Source organism: Python bivittatus, unplaced genomic scaffold (assembly GCF_059951505.1).
Source record: "Python bivittatus isolate LINGU-HERP-01145 unplaced genomic scaffold, Pbiv_v1 ctg000980_np1212, whole genome shotgun sequence".
NCBI lineage: Eukaryota > Metazoa > Chordata > Lepidosauria > Squamata > Pythonidae > Python > Python bivittatus.
This window is the reverse complement of record NW_028277125.1, coordinates 60932830-60953113: the sequence shown is the minus strand read 5'-3', so window position 1 is coordinate 60953113 and position 20284 is coordinate 60932830. Positions and strand designations below refer to the sequence as shown.

The 20284-nt window shown below is 37.1% G+C and overlaps 1 protein-coding gene across 6 annotated transcripts in view; it reads left to right on the top strand.

The window, feature by feature from the left end:
* Positions 1 to 18272, top strand: part of UROS (uroporphyrinogen III synthase) — a 29795-nt gene extending 11523 nt beyond the window's left edge. For all 6 annotated transcript variants that reach the window (XM_007434100.4, XM_088132231.1, XM_025170444.2 and 3 more), the window contains 7 exons: positions 1736 to 1832; positions 2214 to 2288; positions 7296 to 7370; positions 10715 to 10798; positions 14431 to 14516; positions 16685 to 16783; positions 17034 to 18272. In XM_007434100.4, the coding sequence (XP_007434162.1) occupies positions 1736 to 1832; positions 2214 to 2288; positions 7296 to 7370; positions 10715 to 10798; positions 14431 to 14516; positions 16685 to 16783; positions 17034 to 17159 (642 nt within the window). In that variant the 3' untranslated portion in view covers positions 17160 to 18272. The remainder of the gene's footprint in view (positions 1 to 1735; positions 1833 to 2213; positions 2289 to 7295; positions 7371 to 10714; positions 10799 to 14430; positions 14517 to 16684; positions 16784 to 17033) is intronic.
* Positions 18273 to 20284: the final 2012 nt, after the last annotated feature.

Sequence of the window (20284 nt, the reverse complement as noted above, 5' to 3'; positions counted from 1 at the left end):
TATAATACTAAACCTTCAAAGTGTACCATGTGTTTTTTCCAGTATTACTGGAACTGGTCAATGTTCAGGACCAAAGAACCTCTGAAATCATTGTTTAAAACCTTTTAACTATTTATACCATACACACTTTTTTCCTGAAATGCCCCATTGCTAAGAATCAGTGCATGCAGGAAATGCTGCCTGTGACATTGCTAATTCAGTAATATCTAGCAGAGATGTGTTTCCTTACCAAAAAAGTGAAGTAGCCCTGGCTGACTTATTTCATATTTATTTTCTAAAGACTTTTTCACTCAGAATCAGTGGAAGAGAAAAACGTTACGATTCTATCTAGATGAGTTAGCACTTTCATGGTATTATAATTGGTTTAATGTCTTATAAGAGGATTATACTTCCAGTGAGTGAGTTTACTTCTCGGTTATCATTTTGACAAAGGTGGTAGTTTGAGGACCAAAAGGCCTTTATTTTTATATTAGATGTAAACTTGTATAGCTAAAACTGATTACTAGGTGAGTCAACAATGATCCACAGCCATTTAAATAAAATATAAAAATAGGTGCATCTTTCTTAATATTTTATAAGTGCCTAGACATTGTTTTATTTTCAAATGCTTTTGGAGGTTGTTCTGCAGCAATTTATTTTCCTTTTCATTTCATTTACCATAAATTGTCGTTGCAGAACCAATGTTCTGAGATGGAGAAAAAATACCAATGAATAAATAAGCCAACCATAAGTCCGATTGTGCCAAAATTAGGGCTATGACTTATGGTTGATTACTAGAATTAATCTCTTGAGCTAGGATTATGCTATTTTTTTTATTTGTAATGGTACTTGATTTTATAAATAGTACTCAAAGCAGATGGTAAAAAGATCTGTTGTTAAAAGAAACAGCATCTTGTGAATATATATATGATACAGTAAATATACTTGCTAATAGGGTTGTAAACATCTGCTGATATGAGGTTATACAACCATATTTATATGCATTTTGAATTATATATAAATTGGATTTTAAACATGAGTCATGTTACTATTTCAGATGAAGCCTTTTCACATTGTTTTAGGGGTAGGGTGAGCTCTACTAGTAAGCACAATAAGGCAGCTGTCTCAGACAAAAGCAGCAAAATGTAAGAGGAGAGAGAGCAGCATTCATACATTACACTCTTTCTTCAAATGTGGTGAGTGATGCTGTCTGATCACCAGTCTTGAAGAAGGGTTCAACTGCCAGTCCAGTTGATTTGTCTTGAAAAATTAGGTACCTCCCTATAATTTGGCAACAAAATGTTGATGGCACACTTCTAAAAACCCCACACTTAATTAGTTTATTAGTAACAGTGTCGTGTACTTCATGAACTGCTTTGTTGAAATCAAGATATATAATGTCCACAGCATTCCTATAATCTACAAAGGAAGTTACCCAATCAAAAAAAATCTTGGTAGTCTTAATCTTGACAGCTTTTATGTTGACCTCTAAAGATCAGTGCATTATATTCAAGGTGCTTATTGATTTAGCTCTTTATTATCTGCCCTAGAATCTTCCCATGTGTCAGTCTATATCAAAGATTTGGTATAATGGAATCCCATTATTGTTTAAAATGACGGATCTTAGTGCTTTCACGTGTATTAAGATTTTGATGAAAATAACATTAAAAGTACCCTACATCTTGTTTTTTAAGATTTCTTGATGGTGACTATTCTGTTAATATTTTATTTATTTATTTCTGTCTCCGACAAATAGCTTCTTCATCCTGAACAATATCATGGATTAATTTTTACCAGTCCAAGAGCAGTAGAAGCTGTTAGATTATGCCTAGTGGATAGTTGTAAAAAAGAAGGTGAGCATAATGTTGTTTGCATGGTTTTACTTTAATGGATTGTATGAACCCACCTATTGTGGTTTGTACACTATGGCTTATATCTTAACATAGCATGATGTGTGAAAGATGCATTGTTTCATTCTATGTGTATGCAATCCTAGATATACTAGTTTTAGAGTTTACATTTATGTAATGGGAATTTCATCTGAGTAGTCAGGTATTCGAAATATGTGGGAGCTGGTAATAACTTTGCTTTGCCTAATCATTGAAATTCATATTATAATGTTTGGCTAAGCTCAGATATTTTCAAATCAGGACATCTTTTGGACAATGTCCAGATAAACATTTCATTTTTGCATTTAATTGCCAAAATATTTCATATCATTTAATGTTTTATAGCTTGGAAGAATTATCTGAGAAAAGAATGGAATACTAAATCTGTTTATGTGGTAGGGAAAGCTACTGCTGGACTAGGTAAGCCACATTTTTAGATTCATGTAAAAACATTTAAGAAAAGTATACATCATGCCTTTTAACAGATACTGTTATTTTGCTGCAGGACAAAAAGTCTTCATGTTAAAGCAAGATTAGCAAATGTATTGTCTTACTGTCTGCTCCTTAATCCTCTAGTGCAGATCAAGGAATCAGGCTATCTAAAACTCAGTATAATGCAGTGATCCAGGGCTGGAGACTCCCAGAATGCAGTCCTCCCTTAGCCATGCAATCTCACTGGGTAAGTTAGGGCCAATCACTCTCTCTTAATCTAAGCTACTTCATAGGTAGGATAAAATGGAAGTTACACTGAGCTTTTGAAAGAAAGGTGGGATTTAGATCTAACAAATAAATAAGGCATTGAGGCGGTCAAACTGCTCATACTTATAGATCCATTTAGGATATGCTAGAGGAGAAGATACACTGATGTGTATGAAGCATGTTGCATGTTCCCCAATATTATGCATATGCAAGCTGCTTTATAATTATTATAGCATTAGAAAATGGTTTTTGGAGAAGTGTTCCCCTTAATTATGATAGAAGGCATCTGGTGTATCTAACAAAGTATGGCATTAAAATCCATTTGACAGGCCAGCTGAAAACAACTCTTCAGTGTTGTCCAGTGGAGATATCTGAGAGGGTGAAACTTAGATGTTCTGCTTAGAAACAGCGGCTTCCTCATTTTGTTTGTTTGTTTGTTTGTTTCCTTCTTGGGGCAAGTTTTTAATATTTTACTGCTCCTGAAAGATAGTGTACAATACTATATGCATCTATGTAGAAGTAAGCCTCTTTGGGATTTGGATTGGAGCCTAAATCTATTTACAGGAGTCTTCTTGTTCGTACATACAGTATGTGTTTTATTTTTCTCATATTATGAAGCCAGTGTGAATGTCCCTGTAAGATTGGGACTTAAATTACAGAATTACCACAACTCTTTTGCAATGCATTTATTGTGTTTAAAATTGCTTATGTACTCTGTGATTTGGAAATCATGGACGGAAGTGGAAACCAAACGTGTTTCTGAAATATAGGTAGCTAGAGAAGTAATAGAAGAACTCAGTCCTGAGGGGAATCCCGCAACAGGGGAGTAATCAGTCTTACAAGCAAGAGCAGTTGCAGTTGTTATCAGTAACCACAAATGTCAAGTTTAATTAGGCCCATCCCTCCCCACCTAGCCTCTCAGCTAAAGTTGGTGACAGGCTGTAAGCATTGGCATATGTGCATAGGTAGGACTAAGAAAGTCTCAGATGACACAGAATTTGGTCAGGAAACACAAATTAGAATTCAAAACGTTTTGATAGATTAGAAAAATGGACCAGAAATAACAGAATGAAATGTAATATACACATTTTAAATGTAATGTCTTAGGAACAAAGTTTTAAAAACCACTGCTATAGTGTGAGGGATACCTAGCTTGGTAATGGTACTTGTGTAAAAGATCTTGCAATGGTAGCTGATTGCTACTAAGTCAAGCATTTGCAGAAATATGTCTGGCATTTTAATTACCTTGCTGTAGGTTGATTTTTTACAATTATTTTTTAAGTATTTGCATTTCATCTTTTTTGATCAAACATTAATTAATGAACATATATATGCATCAAAGCAGACCAGTAGGAGCATATGACCTATTTTTTAATCATTTCTGGTACTTACTCTTGAAAAATGGGAACAGATATTATTATACTAGGTATGTATGTACGCATGGGCACAGACACGATATATATTATGACTGACCATTTTCTTTTATAAACTGCTGTGAATCACCATTTTATTTTTGGAAAGATGGGACTACAAAAAGGAAAAAATTAAAATCATGAGATTTGAGAGCCCTATTGTAATTAGTGTGTCTCTGTGTCTGTCTACCTATTTACCAATTTTGGGAATCAATCTTTCTGATTTTCTTTACATTCATAAGAAAAGAATGTTTGGAAGTCTGCTTTCCATACTTCTCTTTTCTAAGTTAGATTCTTATGACTTCATCAAAACATGGTAAAATTTAGAAATATTTTCACACAGTTTTCTTGTCCATCATGTAGTGATCAATTTTTGGCTGCTTTGTTGGTTTGGGTAGAATCCAAGAGCCTGGGCTTGTCCTGTTGTGTTTCCTTTTCTCCCCTGTTGCTTCAGTGTTGGCATATTGTGACTGAAGCCTTTATGATGTTTTAGGGACTTGGTGTTCAGTTTTAGAATATCTCTTGCGGAGAATGTGTTTATGAAATAAAACTAGATAAAAATCAAGATTGTAGCTAGACTATTAATAAAAATGGATAGGACAAAATATCATAAGGAACTTAGCAGGGAAACTGCTGCTCTGTCGCCATCTTAGCTCTGCCTCCAAAGTATTTTCACAGCTTGCAGGTTTTATGCTGCCAGTGCTTAATAACTCCATATAACATTAACTGTATTATATTTTTAACTACTTTGGCCTTTGCACAAATCCATCTTGTGTGCCAATTATGCCCATTCTGGATTGGGAGGCACTACTCACAGTTACTCATGCCTTGATCACGTCTTGGGTAGACTACTGCAATGCAAGACACCTGTGCTGTGGAATCTTCTCCCCCCTGAGGTGAGGTTGGCCTCGTCATTGTTGAGCTTCCAGAGGTCCCTTAAGATTTGGTTATGCCAGCAGGACTGAGGACCCCAGGGGACGGGGGAATTAGTGAGGTGGCTCCCTTATTTTTAACATCCTTTTATTCTGTTCTATTTTGATTTTATTTATTTATTTATTTATTTATTTATCAAATTTGTCACTGCCCACTGCGACTCTGGGTGGTTTACAACAAGATAAAAGTTCATTAAAATACAACATAAAAACAAACCTAAAAATAACAATCCATTTATAGTTTTAGTATATTTATTCACTGTTTTTAGCTTTGTTGTACACCTCCCAGAGTCGCCTGTGGTGAGATGGTGTCAGGTTCAGCCCAAGAATCACAAGGAGACAATCCAGAAATCAGCTCAGCTTCCTTATTAGCTTGCACCTAATAGACAGAATCTCGCCAGACTAATCCCCCAACGACAGCAACTAAAACCATCATGCCCTTAGGGAGGGGCCGGTCTCTTTCTCTTGACTTTCACATGGTCCAGCTGGGGGCTGAGGAGATGCTCTCCTTGGAATGTCTCTCCCCGCTCCCTGTAACCTTGAAGCTCCCTTCCAGAATCCTCCCCGCTCATGCCTTCCATCACAGATGGGTGGCTATATAAATTGGTTTAATACATGTGATAAATAAATGGGGCTGCCCTTGAAGACCACTCAGAAGCTGCATCTGGTCCAGAATGCAATGCCATAGGTAATTATGGGTCCACCAGCTGATCAAGTCTTTGGATTGCACATTCTAATTCTAAAACATATATCTATTTTTAAAAAAACAATAAAACAGTCATTTATGTCAAGAAGATGAACCTTCATTTTCTTCACTGACTCGGTACAACTTTCATCTTGTCAAGTTTCATCTTTTTGCCTTGGTACACCCATGTAAACCCAGTGCTCCATGAGCTGCCCTGGCTTCCAGTACACTTCTGGTTGTAAGTCAGGGTGCTGGCTTTCACCTACAAAGCCTTTTTTTACATTGGGCTGGGTTATTTGGGGTGCCACCCGTCTCCAGTTATTTCTGCCTGCCCCATCAGATCTGACAGACTGGGCATGCTCCAGGTCTCATCAATTAAACACTGCCAACAGGTGAAACCCAGGAACCAAGCTTTCTTGGTTGCAGTGCCTGCCCTCTAGAATAGCATACCACCTCTGAGATCGACCCTGCTTGTTTTTGTTAAAGATTCTGGAAATGGGGCCAGGATGTCAGGTGCGCCAGTTTTATGTGATTTTCCTGTTGTGGAAGCTGGATTATGGGCCTCGAGCGCAATTTAAATTTATACTATTTTTTGCAATTCATTTGCTATTTATTGTGATTTTTAGTATTAGCTGCCCAGAGTCACAGGTTGGGTGGCCATAACGATTGACATAATAAATAAATAAAGTAGGGATAATTTGACAGCAAAGTTAAGTATTTCCTAGTTAAATTATTATGCCAAATGTGTATATTTCACTATACTATGTACAGTAATAATTCTTGATTAGATCATTTCCAGTTGGGTAGTTAATTGTGATTTTCTGACTGATTTGGTTTAGAACATTTGCTTTTATATTTTTTATGGGAGAATTGTTTGATTGGTGTTTTTGTTTGTTGGTCCATGATAAACATTCTTAATAAAATTCACTCTAGGCAGTTTAATCTGATTGCCACTTTTGAGCTTCAATGCAGGCATTCTGTCCTAAAAGACAAAGCTGTTTTGAAGCAGCTTACTTCTGTTTTTAAAGGCAAGGCAAATAAGAATTATTGGCTATCTACAATTTCAGCTTTAAAAGTACATTGAGTATATCCACTTCTTGAAACCATCAAATATTCCCCCTTCAATTCCACTGGAAATAAATGGTGCTACAGCTGTGGGTGTGCATGAAATATTTGGCTCAGACTTACTTTAAGCAACATCTGAAAAGGTTTCTCTTTTCTAGCAGTATAATCTCATATTTTTCGTTGTCTGCCTTAGATTGTAAACCGGTGGCTTGTTTTTGGTGATGATTGTACTCTACATAAGGGCTGTATAAAATAAGTTATGTGTATTAATTGATACAGTTTGTCCATTACTATGGTTAGTATCCAAACAGATGAGACAGCAACCATTGTTTTTTGCCAAAAGTATAATATTAATATACTTTTATTCATAGGGCATGTCAAAAAAGTAATTTACCTCCTAATTGCAGTGATCTGGCTACCAGAATCAGAGGATGAACAATTAACATAATTTGGCCATGCTGCTACACAATTTCATTGTGCCTGCACAGTTGATCAAGTCTTTGGATTGTATATTCTAATTTTAAAACATATTTCTATTTTTAAAAAATGGCACAATAATTTCAGATGTCCAGAAGATGAACCTTCATTTTCTATTAACTCAGTAGAACTTTCATCTCTCCTCCTCCTCCTCCAGTAACTGAAATAGGTCTCAAACCACAAGGAGAAGACTGTGGAAATGCCGAGAAACTAGCAGGATTAATTTGCTCCCGTAAGTGGAAACCTATTTTTCGATGACTGGTATATGACTATCGTCTGCAATATGTATATGTTATTATGAACTCAATTTTATGGTCTACATAAAATACAGAACGTTTTCTCCCCTGGGTAACAATGAAAACAGCTTCACAAACTTCTCATTATACTGTGCAACTGTGATTGGCTTTGAAATACATATCAACAGCAGTAACAAAAATAGCATTGTGTTGGGATTTTGCAACAGAAGGATAAATGCTAAAATATAGTGTTTGTTTGGAGGGAGAAACCCTCTTCTTCACAGAATTAAAATCTCTAATCCTCTCTTGACAAAACATTTGCAAGAAAGAGAAGTCACATAGGCCAATACTGCAGATTTGCTATTGGATGTTGCAGCAAGATTTTCTATTTTGCAAGAGAGGGATTGATTACTTTCTGTATATGTAGATGTCACATTTAGCATTTTGAGAGCATGTCAGTGGGTCACTCCCCAAAATGGCTATTATGGGGTAGGGGGGTGGGGGTTGGATATTATTTATGTAATACCCAACATAGTGGATATGGCCAGTGCCAAAGCATACATTTACCAGAAGTAAACTTGTCTTGTTCCCTGCTACCCCTTTTAATTTCCCATAATACTTTCTACCACTCTAAGATTCCCTTTTTCTTGAGCTTTTTCTCAGAAATATACTTTCACACAATGCATGAGCTATAACCATCAATTATTTTGATTTTTAAAGAACATCTATTGGATCTGCAGGTCTACATGGCATATGGAGATGATGTATACGTTAATGCTAAACGCTGGCGCCTCATTTTACAAAATTCCAGTTCCCCATTTAATTTTTATTTCAATTTCTCCTGAAATTCTTATGAAAACATGAGGACAAGAGACCTACATGTGAATTAAAACAAAGATAATTGATACTAGAACCTTTAAAATGCATCATTCATACAGCATTTTACATCTACAGCAGTTTAGTCATACTAAAATCAATACACCTAAATTATTCCACTGATTTGTGTGGGACCAAAGTAAAACTATATTGATCTGGATCCAGGGCAGTTGCTGTTGTTCAAGTAGCTTTGTCTTTGGTACTGGGTTTGGCTGATCTACTGTGTTGAAAACATTAGTTGATCCCTTAATTAAATAGGTAGCATCAATATTTGTCTTCTTCCCAAGACAAATCTTACAGATTTTTTACAATTTAATTACCATATATAGGTGGTTATACAGAAGGAAAATGCTGTAGGACCAGTCCTCATTATATTGTCTACTGCTATCAAGATGTGATTCTTTCGTTCTAAACATGTTTAAAAAGATTGGCTTTCCTTCTCAGACATCACATTGGCTTAAGCCTTAGGTAGCAGTTATATTAATGTATTTTCCTTTTATCTCTGCATTTTGTCTGAGATCTTTGTTGCTTCATGTTACTGACATACCTGACATACCTAATAAAACGTAAGGTTATTCTGATAAATCTGAGTAGACTTTTAATAAGGTCCTTCCATTTAATTTTATTGTATTTTCTTCAGCTAAGGATCTTAAAGTTAAAGGGCAAGAATATTTTATAACATTTAAAACAGCAGGTCTGTTCTCCTTCCCATTTTCTCCCACACATAAATCACTGTAAGCAAAAGGATACAAATCCAGTAGAAACATCTACACCCTAGATAGGAGACACTGTTTGCTGTTGGGAAGCAAGAGGTGCCTTTGGGATGCTAATAGAAAATCAGGTTTTAACAAAACCAAAATATCTTCACTTGTCTTTAAATCCCTTATAAAGAAACATGCTATAAGTGCTATAAGCAGAGCAGGTATGATAACTTAACTCTCTTGCTAGAGATTCAGAAGACCATTGTGATGGGGCAGGACAATACTGGAAATTAATAGTTGATGTTAACGTCAAAACCTTGTTTGGATCAGTCTGTGGGGTTGTATAGTTAATATGCAGATATGGCCATATTCCTCTGGGAAGTTCCTAAGCACGGAAGAAAGATAGAAATCCTGGAATTCAGGTATAATTAGAATCTAATAAAAAGAATGTACGTCCATTTGCTCTCCTTACAATGTTCATGTGGATGCATAGGCTTCCTTTGGGCTGACTCCCAAAGTATTCTCCCCTAAAGATGTGTGCTGGTATCTCCCCTTTTTGTGTAGCTGATGCCATTTTGGCTATATGAGGACCAGTAACTGTAGAATTGAAATTCCTGTTTGTATATAGCAGAGAACCTGCAACAAAAGGTTGCCAGGCTTTTGCCCACTCTGTCTGCTTTTCATGCCATCCTCAGTACCCCTAACTCTACATATCATTCTTCCTTCCCAATTTTCTGTTTCCACTACTACTGTAAAATAGGTAGCATGGGCCTAATTTTATCTTTACCTTTCATTTTTCCTCCTAAATATTTATCTGTACTCTAACAAAGTTTGTACTCCAGCAAAAAAAGGCTGCTATCTGCCTTCTCTACATGAGTGGTGCCATTCTGACTGCAAAAAGTGTTGGTATGTATACTTGAACATCCAAAACACAAGTTAGAATGATGATACCTGCTCTGATTATAGAAGTGCAATTTAGCCATTTTAATGCTCCTAAGCTTGTAGGTATAATCTTGGTTTGTGGTAGTGAATACTAAAAATTAATGAGAAAATGTTAGAAGAAAACTGTCATGGAAATGCATAAACAGAATTGTTTTCCTTAAAGAAGCCCTCTTCCCTAACCTCCAAACAGTATTTGTTCGAGCAGGACTAGTTATGGGAGCATCATCTTGAAAGATGGAAAAATGAAAGATTTAATTCCAATTAACAGTTTCTCCTAGGATGGCTGCTGTAGTTTAGCAACAACAAAAGCACCAAGTAGAATTGGGAGCTCTTTTTCAAAGCATACTGTCCCTTCTTGTGACTGTCTTGACCTTTCCTTTTGTGTAGAAGGTCAGATAAATTTATTCTGCTGAATTGAGTCTTTAACTTGCTAGATGTGTGCATATATGTGAAGTCTGAAGAATGCCAAATGTCAGAATGGGAGGAGAATGTATTAAGATGATTGGAAGCATTGTGCTCCTAGCTCTCTGTTGAATAGCTCAAGAATAGCAAGGTAATTTATCTTTTTGCCAGATCTTTTTAGGCAAATATCTATAACTTGGCAATGGATTCTTTTTTAATTTACATGCTAAAGAGCTTCTACTATATGTGATGCTTGTGTAGTTTTAAGCATTAAATGTTTTCAGCAATTGTAAGCATACAAGTCAAATATATTGCACTTCTTACAGTGTCTTAGAGTGTGGCCATTTTAAAGCATTATTTTGTGTTGTTTGTGCTTAAAACGCCATGATGAATTAAATCCATTTTTACTTCTTAAACAGGAGAGTCATCCAATTCATTGCCTCTACTTTTTCCATGTGGTGCTCTAAAAAGGGAAACACTTCCAACAATGCTCAAGGACAAAGGTTTGATATAAAACATATTTTTAAGCAGCAGTTTTCCACTCCAAGAAGCTCAGAGGAAATAAGACAATGACTATTATGGAATTACAGACTCTGAAGAGTTGAAAAGGGTCACTTGGGCCACTATATGCAATCCTCCATGGTGCAGGAATTAAAATTGAAACATGCCCAACAGATGGCTGTCCAGCTTTCGCTTGCAGAGATCTAGTTAAGGGAACTCACCATCTTCCTTGGTGATTGATTCTGCTGTCTCACTTCTTACTTTTAGGGTTCTTAAAGTTTTTTCAGAGTCTGCCTTTCTGTAATGTAAGACCATTACTTGGTGTTCTAGATTCTGGGCTGCTAGATAACAGATCTTGACTTATTTCTGTATGATACCCCTGTAGGTATTTGAAAGTACTGTCATATTCTCCTCTGTCTTCTTTTCTCAAGGTTGAGCTACCCATTGTCCCCTGTCTCTTCTTTATAATAGTCCTTTGGTTATCATTCTCTATACCTATTCCAGTTCTTCTGAATCTTCATAAAAATGTGGAGGCCAGTGGTATAAATATCATGAAGGCAGGGGAAGTGGCTACCTTGGAGCCCATAGGCAGAGAGAGGCCTGGTGGGGCCTTAAGTTAATCATGCCAGAATGATCTTCTACATTACTACCATTAACATCTAAAGCTTGGAAATTACCCAAAGACTTGACTTTCATATACTTCTTGATCCCAACTATCTCCATTAAAAAAAAAAGCTGTATATTCTAATTGCTATGAATGTTCTGTGTGGGTCTCAAGAAATTGTGCTAAATAGCCAAGCACATACAGTGGGTGGGACTCTTTTGGGTCTGCCAGAATGCAGCTCAGCCCTAGAATGTTCTAACAATGTCAGCACAGTCACAGGAATAGCCGTATGTGTGATTCATAGATGCCACTAGAAGAACCACGGTTACAGATGAGCAACTGTTGTTTTCCATTACTCATTCTGTGGACCAAACATATCTGCTTGCAGGCAAGACATAGGTGTGGTTTTGTCAGGCCTAGCCCAAAGAACTGGAGACCATGCAAGTTCAATCAGCAAGGTTTATTTGCCAGCACCTGTTTACAGAAATCTTCTCAGACTGACCAGCAGTTCCCATGCACAAGTCTCTACTATCTTCTGGAATGTTTAGGGATGCGCCAGCTTTCTCCGCTTATCTCCAGAGCGTTGCTCTGGAGACGGGAGCACCATTCTCCCCCCCCTTCCCCCATTCCAGTCCATCACAGGTTTGTATATTTCTATGCAACTTAACCACTGCAACTTCACCTCACTTCTATGAGACAAAAAAATAAAATAAAATAAACAAAAAAATTGCCATTTTAAAGCTCGCAGTTTTTTAAAACACATGGAATAAGATCTTGACTCAGAAGATCTTGCGAAGACTAACATGTCTTCTAGGCTTAAGAGTTGCCTGGCAAGTGGACAGCTATATAAATTGAACAAACATGTTCAGAACTCAGGCTCATAATAGAATAAATGCTGAAAGTCTCATGTTCAATCCCCAGCGTCTCCACATAGGGTTGGAAGAAAATCCTGCCAGATACCTTTAAGAGCCCATATCAGTTAGGGTCAAAAAATCTTGGCTAGAATGGGTTGAATTGAACTATGATCTTTTCCTGTGTTTTTATGCAAAGAAACTTAGTCCCCTTTTTCCAAATAGTCTCTGTCCACCTGACCTACATGGTGAGACAGTACCTGCTAAGGCTCTTTACCTGCTGGGAGGTACAGTGGGAGTGGGCCTGAGGGCAGGCATTCTCTCTGAGGGCTCCCCCCTTGGAAATAACTTGCTCCCCAAGATGAGGATGCCACCCCCTTACAGCTTTCTGGAAGCTGATAAAGACTGGGCTTTTCTGGAAGGCCTTTGGAGATTCACTGAGTGATTGGTGCCATTTCAGTTTAATTTGTTACTGTAATCTGTCATTAATTTAGCTTATGTTGTTATCATTGTTGTATTCGTGTTATTATATGAGAGCCAGTGAGAGTAGGGGTTTGGGTGTTGAACTAGGAGCAGGGAGACCAGGGTTCTAATCCCCTTTCAGTCACAGGAGTTCCCTGGGTAACTTTGGGCCAGTCATCCTTTTGTGTACCTGACAGGGTGGTGGTTGTGGGGAAAAAAGAAGGGAGCATGATGTAAGCCATCCTGAGTTCCTGAAAGAAAGATGGGATACACATAAAATCAAATAAATAAAATTTACTGTAAGTGCCTAGAGTCTGTTAATTGATTGTTTATTTATTGGATTTATCCCCATCTCAGGCAAACAATCCTTAGTAACAGCCCTGAGTGACCATGCTTGCATTATCTTTGCAGTGTACTTGTCATTCAAACACTTATAGGATGTCCGCTGTCAAAGATGGACCACTTTTTATTTTTATTAACCCAGTACCTTTGGCATAGAGAATGTCCTGATTGGTTCATTATTTTTAAAATTATGACAGTGATCTTGAAAAGGAGTTTCATGGTCATATTTGAGATGACATTCACTTGTATTTTCTCTGTCACCCTACACATAATTAATCTTGCACAGATGCCTGGTTTCACAACATTGACAAGTAAAACATTGAATAATGGGCAGCTTATTAATTTTTTTAAGGACAACATAAAAAATGGGAGAAAGTTAATCGTGTGCCATTTATATCAATATGTATGACACTGGAAAGGAGTATTGGACTGTCATCTCACTTATAATGCTCAGTTAATTGGTTTTATCCTTTTTAAATAGCAGAGCAAAGCCTAAATAGGCTTTATGACTACCATCTGCTGGCTAATAAACTAATCACAGCCCCAAGATCTGTACAGTGCCATGTAATCTAGTTGTTCTAAAACAAAAACAACCTCTCCAGATCCATCAAAACTGTGTCACATTTCTTCCTATCTTGGAAAAATCCAGTCAGTGAAAAACCTGTGATACTATCCTCACAATATTCTATATTAGAAAATTTCCCTCTGCTCTATAGTTAGGATTCTTCCATAGTACATAATCAGTTGTTTCAGGTGCAGAGCATAGATACAGAGAACATTCCTGTATAATAGATGATATGATGCCTTATACTTCATTATCATTTAATGTACATCTTATTTACTTTCCCATTGAAAACGACCTAATTATCCCTTTGTTTCAACACTTCTTTCACTATTTTCAAATCTTGCTTTGTTCTCTTACTTCCTAAAGACACAATTCTTGCTACATCTGATGTTTTATTATGCTCAAATGCTACATCATCTGGAATTTCAAGAAAGGAAATTTTCATCCACATGCATAAGTCCACTTAATTTAAAAAAAACAGCTCTCATTAACCAGATATCTTGTTCATTTAAGATGTTACTTTTGATCAATTGTAATCCAAATTTTGAATCAGGCATTACTGCTTCCTTTAAAGGCACATTTTAAATCATTCAGAATTAGTATACTCTGTGACAATAGACCTTTAAAATGTTCATAAGAATTTTGCTTTCATAATCATAAAAAGCATTTCAGAAAATGTTTTATCTGCATTTTAGGTAATAGATAAGAATTAATTTTGATTTAAATGTATTTCTATTCATGTTTTGATTTAATTGAAATTGATTTTAAAAATCTCTTAATCACAAATAAATTTCACTGTTCATATTGCAGATATTGCATTGGAATCTGTTACTGTTTATCAAAGCAGTCAACATCCTGACCTCCAAGAATCCTTGAAGAATTACTTCTCGCAAGAGGTATTTTGTTTTCTGAGTCATGTTACAATTCAAGAAGATACTGTCTTCCTTATTTATCTGATAAAGAGTTATCACTGAACAGAGGTTAGACCAAGAAAACCCCTTGGAGATATTTTGCCCTGCTCCTGAGGGAGAATTTCCACGGCTTTGTGAACTGACAAGCTTTCTGGCAGCCATTATATGACAGCACTCAGATCACACAATCAACATGCCAGATATGCTTCCCAGCCTCAAAGGAGTGCCCACTCCTGAACTGGAAGTAGAGAGATTTTGCTAAACAAAATGAAACCGTGCAGATTGAAGCTAGTATTCTCGTGTGTGTGTGTGTGGTTTTTTTCCTACAAGAATAAAGGTTCTTTACACTGAATACCCCAGTAGTGATCATGAAACATCAGGGATATGCGACTTTTTAATAACATATGAGCCATATTGTTTTTTTTAGTACAGTACTTGTGAGGAAGTAGATTTTTAGATCAGAAATAAAAATCTGATACTATTGCATTGACATTTAATTAAAATTTAATATAACTAAATTTACATGACTCATGTTAAGGATTTCCCTTTTCTATCCAATTAAACATTAGAATTCAGTAACAACTTTTGAGGTGGTGGGCTGCATCCAAGGTTTTGAGCATAGCATGCAGCCCTTTTACCTCTAACTCTGGAGTACATTCAGCAAAATAAAGGTATAAATACATCCATTTCTTTATAAGTGCTTTAGCATCTTTACTCTTGTCCTGGTTCTTGCTTATGTGAGTAGCCCTTGTATCTGAAATAGATAGAATACTAATTTCTGATTCAGTTTACCTTGAGGGACCATGTCAGCTGCTCCCTCAAGTAAACACTTCCATGGAATGGGAATGACTCATCATTGATGTCTCTGTCAAATGAGGAGCCACTGGGACTTTTAAAAAACACAAGGTTGGCCCACTTGCAGCATGTGCCATTACAGAAGGAATTTATATCCCCACTCACCCCATCCCATTGTCATATGAGAACAAAGTAAAACAGAGGCTACTGAGATGGAGTGCTAGAAAAGCCACCTCCCCTTTCCTTCAGGTTGATTTTATTGTTCTCTTCTGTTTTGGCATTTGTCCATGAAATTAATTTGTCCAATTAATTCACCCCATTCCTCTAACTCCAGTAATGGATGGGCTTATCAATTTGTATGATAAACTACCTGCCGCCTATAACTCAGGTGCAAACAGGACCAGCTGGAATGCTTCAGGAACTCAGTCCTCATAGGTATCAGAATCATGGAATAAGTTACAGGAGTAGGGTTCTGAGACCAGAGGACCATTCCCTCTCTTCCTTCTCCATTAAAATCTGAGCAGTTTAACATGTTTATGGAATACCATTTGTCCTCATTGTCTTATCACCCCAAAATGCTTTGGGAAGAAAGAATGTGAAAAGTATTGTTGGCTTCTTCTTATTGATGATCCTGTGTATAGTTTTCAGAGGCTCAAAAACCTGTACCGTTACTGTTCAGAAGCCATTCTTGAGGTTAATTCCTTATTCACAAACTCTTGTCAGTGCTAATAGGCTCTCTGCACACAACTGTTTGCTTTAATATTTGAATGTCCATTTGTAAAACATTAGAGCTTGTGTTGAATTGGTGGCCTAAGGTAAGTAGATTAAATCACAACTTAATTTTTTTTAAAGAATATTATGAAATACTGCATTAAAAGGGATATTTTTTTAAAAAATAATGGTTGCAGGCTTTGTTTCTTGTTTTTTCTTTCATTGCAGCCTCCATCTGAACTCGCTTTGCTGTACTTTGTAGAAAAATATATAGTCTTCCCAGAAAGGATGGTGGACAGTTCCTTACACAGGATTTTATTTATTTCTCTATGAATAACACGTTCTGTGTCAAGACATATTCCTAGGAATATGCATGTTAGTTCCTGATTACAAATTGTTTGACCTTCCAGCAGCCTTTTCAGGATCTAATTAATGGATTACATTAATGAATTCTTGGACAAAAATATTGATGACTCATGATCTAGTTTAGTTGCTTCCATTGTAGCCATCTGCCTAGGTTAAGAATGAAGATAACTTTTAACCTCTGAAGCAACTTACCTTTTTAAAGAATCATAAGATCTATGAATATTGGAACCAAAAATGTAAATAAATATCTGTTCTCTCTCTCAATATTTTTATTTGATCAGGGTGTTCCTGCTAGTGTTACTTTCTTCAGTCCTTCTGGTGTTAAATACTGTCTGAAGCAAATTTTGAAATTGTCAGGTGATCTCATTTCCCAAATTAAGGTAAGGTTTACTTCATAAATTTGACAGATAATATCTGTATTATTGCTCCAAAAGAGAACTGAAAGCTATAGAGATGATTATTCACTGAGCACATTTTTTAAATCAGGCTGATGACCAACAAAGCAAGAATGGTATCTCTACTGTATTTTATTGTTTTTTTCCTCTCTTTTCTAATTTTTTAAGTTTAAATATTGTTTTGTTATGCATGCATGATAAATAAATCTATTCTGTAATATGGCTCTCTTTACAGTTTGCTGCTATAGGTCCAACAACAGCTGAAGCTCTTGTAGCTGAAGGAATCTTAGTAAGCTGTACAGCCAGTAGCCCTACCCCCCAGGATCTTGCTACTGGACTTAGAAGATGTCTCCAGCTGTAAGACATTTGAAGACTATGTAATTTGCAGTAATATTTCTAAAATTAAAGATACCTCTTTAATATGTAATGTTGGGTTACTGCTAGCAATCATTGGAAGTATACATCTCTGATTTGTAAGATGTTTTGAACACTTTTATATTGTATTAACAGCAGTGATAAATACTGCTACACGCTAACTTGGATTATATGACACGTATTCTAACTAATGAAAACTAATGATTCACAAAATTCTGAATCATAGCTTCAAATAATGCTTTTACATTTCCTTAGTAGAAGATAAAAATAGATGATAGCATAGTTGAATAAATATATCAGGCTATATTTTGGGGAAGCAGAGCACAAAAAAAGAGTAAGAATAGTAAGCCAATTAAATTGAGGGCATTAGTTAAGAAAAAGAGAAGTAAATAAAACTAAATCTAGTTTTCACCAATACTTTCACTGTATCCACACCTTTCTATCTTTGCAAATTATCCTTATTTCCACCATGTCCACACACCTGTTCATGTATTGCTTTTTGTGTCATATTCCTTTCTGCATGATACAGTCTATTTAAAATTCATTGCAAATCACTTAGATTCTCCAGCAACAGCCCAGAATTTTTGGCATATAAAAATAAATATATACAGTGGTACCTCGGGATACGAACGCCTCTACTAACGAACTTTTCGGGTTACGACCAGCTCCGGCCACAAAAATTTACCTCGATGTGCGAACTCCGCCTCGGGGTACGGTCATTTTTCCGCCCTGACACATGGTCCGCGGCCATTTTTCCGCCCCTGACACGTGGTCCGTGGCTGTTCTCCGGCCGCACTGCGTGGTGTGCGGCCGTTCTCCCGCCGCGCCCAGCCATTCTCCCACCCCTGACGCGTGGTCTGTGGACGCCAGAACGGATTAACGGTAATTACATTGAACCTTATGGGAAAATTTGCTTTGGGGTGCGACCAAATTCGGAGGGCGGAATGGATTAACTGGATTTACATTGAACCCTATGGGGAAATTTGCGTCGGGATACGCCCAGAGTCACGGAACGCATTAAGTTCGTATTCCGAGGTACAGTGGGGCAAAAAAGTATTTAGTCAGCCACCAATTGTGCAAGTTCTCCCACTTAAAAAAATGAGAGAGGCCTGTAATTTTCATCATAGGTATACCTCAACTATGAGAGGCAAAATGAGAAAAAAAAAATCCAGAAAATCACATTGTCTGATTTTTAAAGAATTTATTTGCAAATCATGGTGGAAAATAAGTATTTGGTCACCTACAAACAAGCAAGATGTCTGGCTCTCACAGACCTGTAACTACTTCTTTAAGAGGCTCCTCTGTCCTCCACTCGTTACCTGTAGTAATGGCACCTGTTTGACCTTGTTATCAGTATAAAAGACACCTGTCCACAACCTCAAACAGTCACACTCCAAACTCCACTATGGCCAAGACCAAAGAGCTGTTGAAGGACACCAGAAACAAAATTGTAGACCTACACCAGGCTGGGAAGACTGAATCTGCAATAGGCAAGCAGCTTGGTGTGAAGAAAACAACTGTGGGAGCAATAATTAGAAAATGGAAGACATACAAGACCACTGATAATCTCCCTTGATCTGGGACTCCACGCAAGATCTCACCCTGTGGGGTCAAAATGATCACAAGAATGGTGAGCAAAAATCCCAGAACCACACGGGGGGACCTAGTGAATGACTTGCAGAGAGCTGGGACTAAAGTAACAAAGGCTACCATCAGTAACACACTATGCCGCCAGGGACTCAAATCCTGCAGTGCCAGATGTGTCCCCCTGCTTAAGCCAGTACATGTCCGGGCCCATCTGAAGTTTTCTAGAGAGCATTTGGATGATCCAGAAGAGGATTGGGAGAATGTCATATGGTCAGATGAAACCAAAGTAGAACATTTTGGTCTAAGCTCAACTCGTCGTGTTTGGAGGAGAGAGAATGCTGAGTTGCATCCAAAGAACACCATACCTACTGTGAAGCATGGGGGTGGAAACATGCTTTGGGGCTGTTTTTCTGCAAAGGGACCAGGACAACTGATCTGTGTAAAGGAAAGAATGAATGGGGCCATGTATCGTGAGATTTTGAGTGAACACCTCCTTCCATCAGCAAGGGCATTGAAGATGAAACGTGGCTGGGTCTTTCAGCATGACAATGATCCCAAACACACCACCCGGGCAATGAAGGAGTGGCTTCGTAAGAACCATTTCAAGGTCCTGGAGTGCCCTAGCCAGTCTCCAGATCTCAACCCCATGGAAAACCTTTGGAGGGAGTTGAAAGTCCGTGTTGCCCAGCGACAGCCCCAAAACATCACTGCTCTAGAGGAGATCTGCATGGAGGAATGGGCCAAAATACCAGCAACAGTGTGGGTGTGAAAACCTTGTGAAGACTTACAGAAAACGTTTGACCTCTGTCATTGCCAACAAAAGATATATAACAAAGTATTGAGATGAACTTTTGATATTGACCAAATACTTATTTTCCACCATGATTTGCAAATAAATTCTTTAAAAATCAGACAATGTGATTTTCTGGATTTTTTCCCCCATTTTGTCTCTCATAGTTGAGGTATACCTATGATGAAAATTACAGGCCTCTCTCATCTTTTTAAGTGGGAGAACTTACACAATTGGTGGCTGACTAAATACTTTTTTGCCCCACTGTACCACTGTATTCACATCTCCAACCAACAAAACTCTAAGATCACCCACAGGCATTCCTTTTATATTTATCTATAAATAAACAACCATACTTATCTTACTCCCTACTCAGTATTCATCCATTTGCTAGCCATACTTTTTACTCCCATGCATGCTTTATTTCCATCTTATACCATTCTTATCACATTCATCAACTAACCTAGAATTTCATATTTGTGTATAGTGTTCCAAAATTCAAGCATTACTATTTTATTGTATGCTTTCTCTAAATCAATGCATTCACAATAAACTTTCTGACATTCACACATTTATCAGTGATGATTGCACAATAAAATTTTAAAACCTTGGTAGTCTTATACCTTAAAAAAGAATTATGGGAAAGAGAGAACAAGTCCTTGAGTTAGAAGCTACCAGCATCACAAATGGAAAAGCCTTGTTCTACCTAAATGAGAAACATTCTACTATAGATG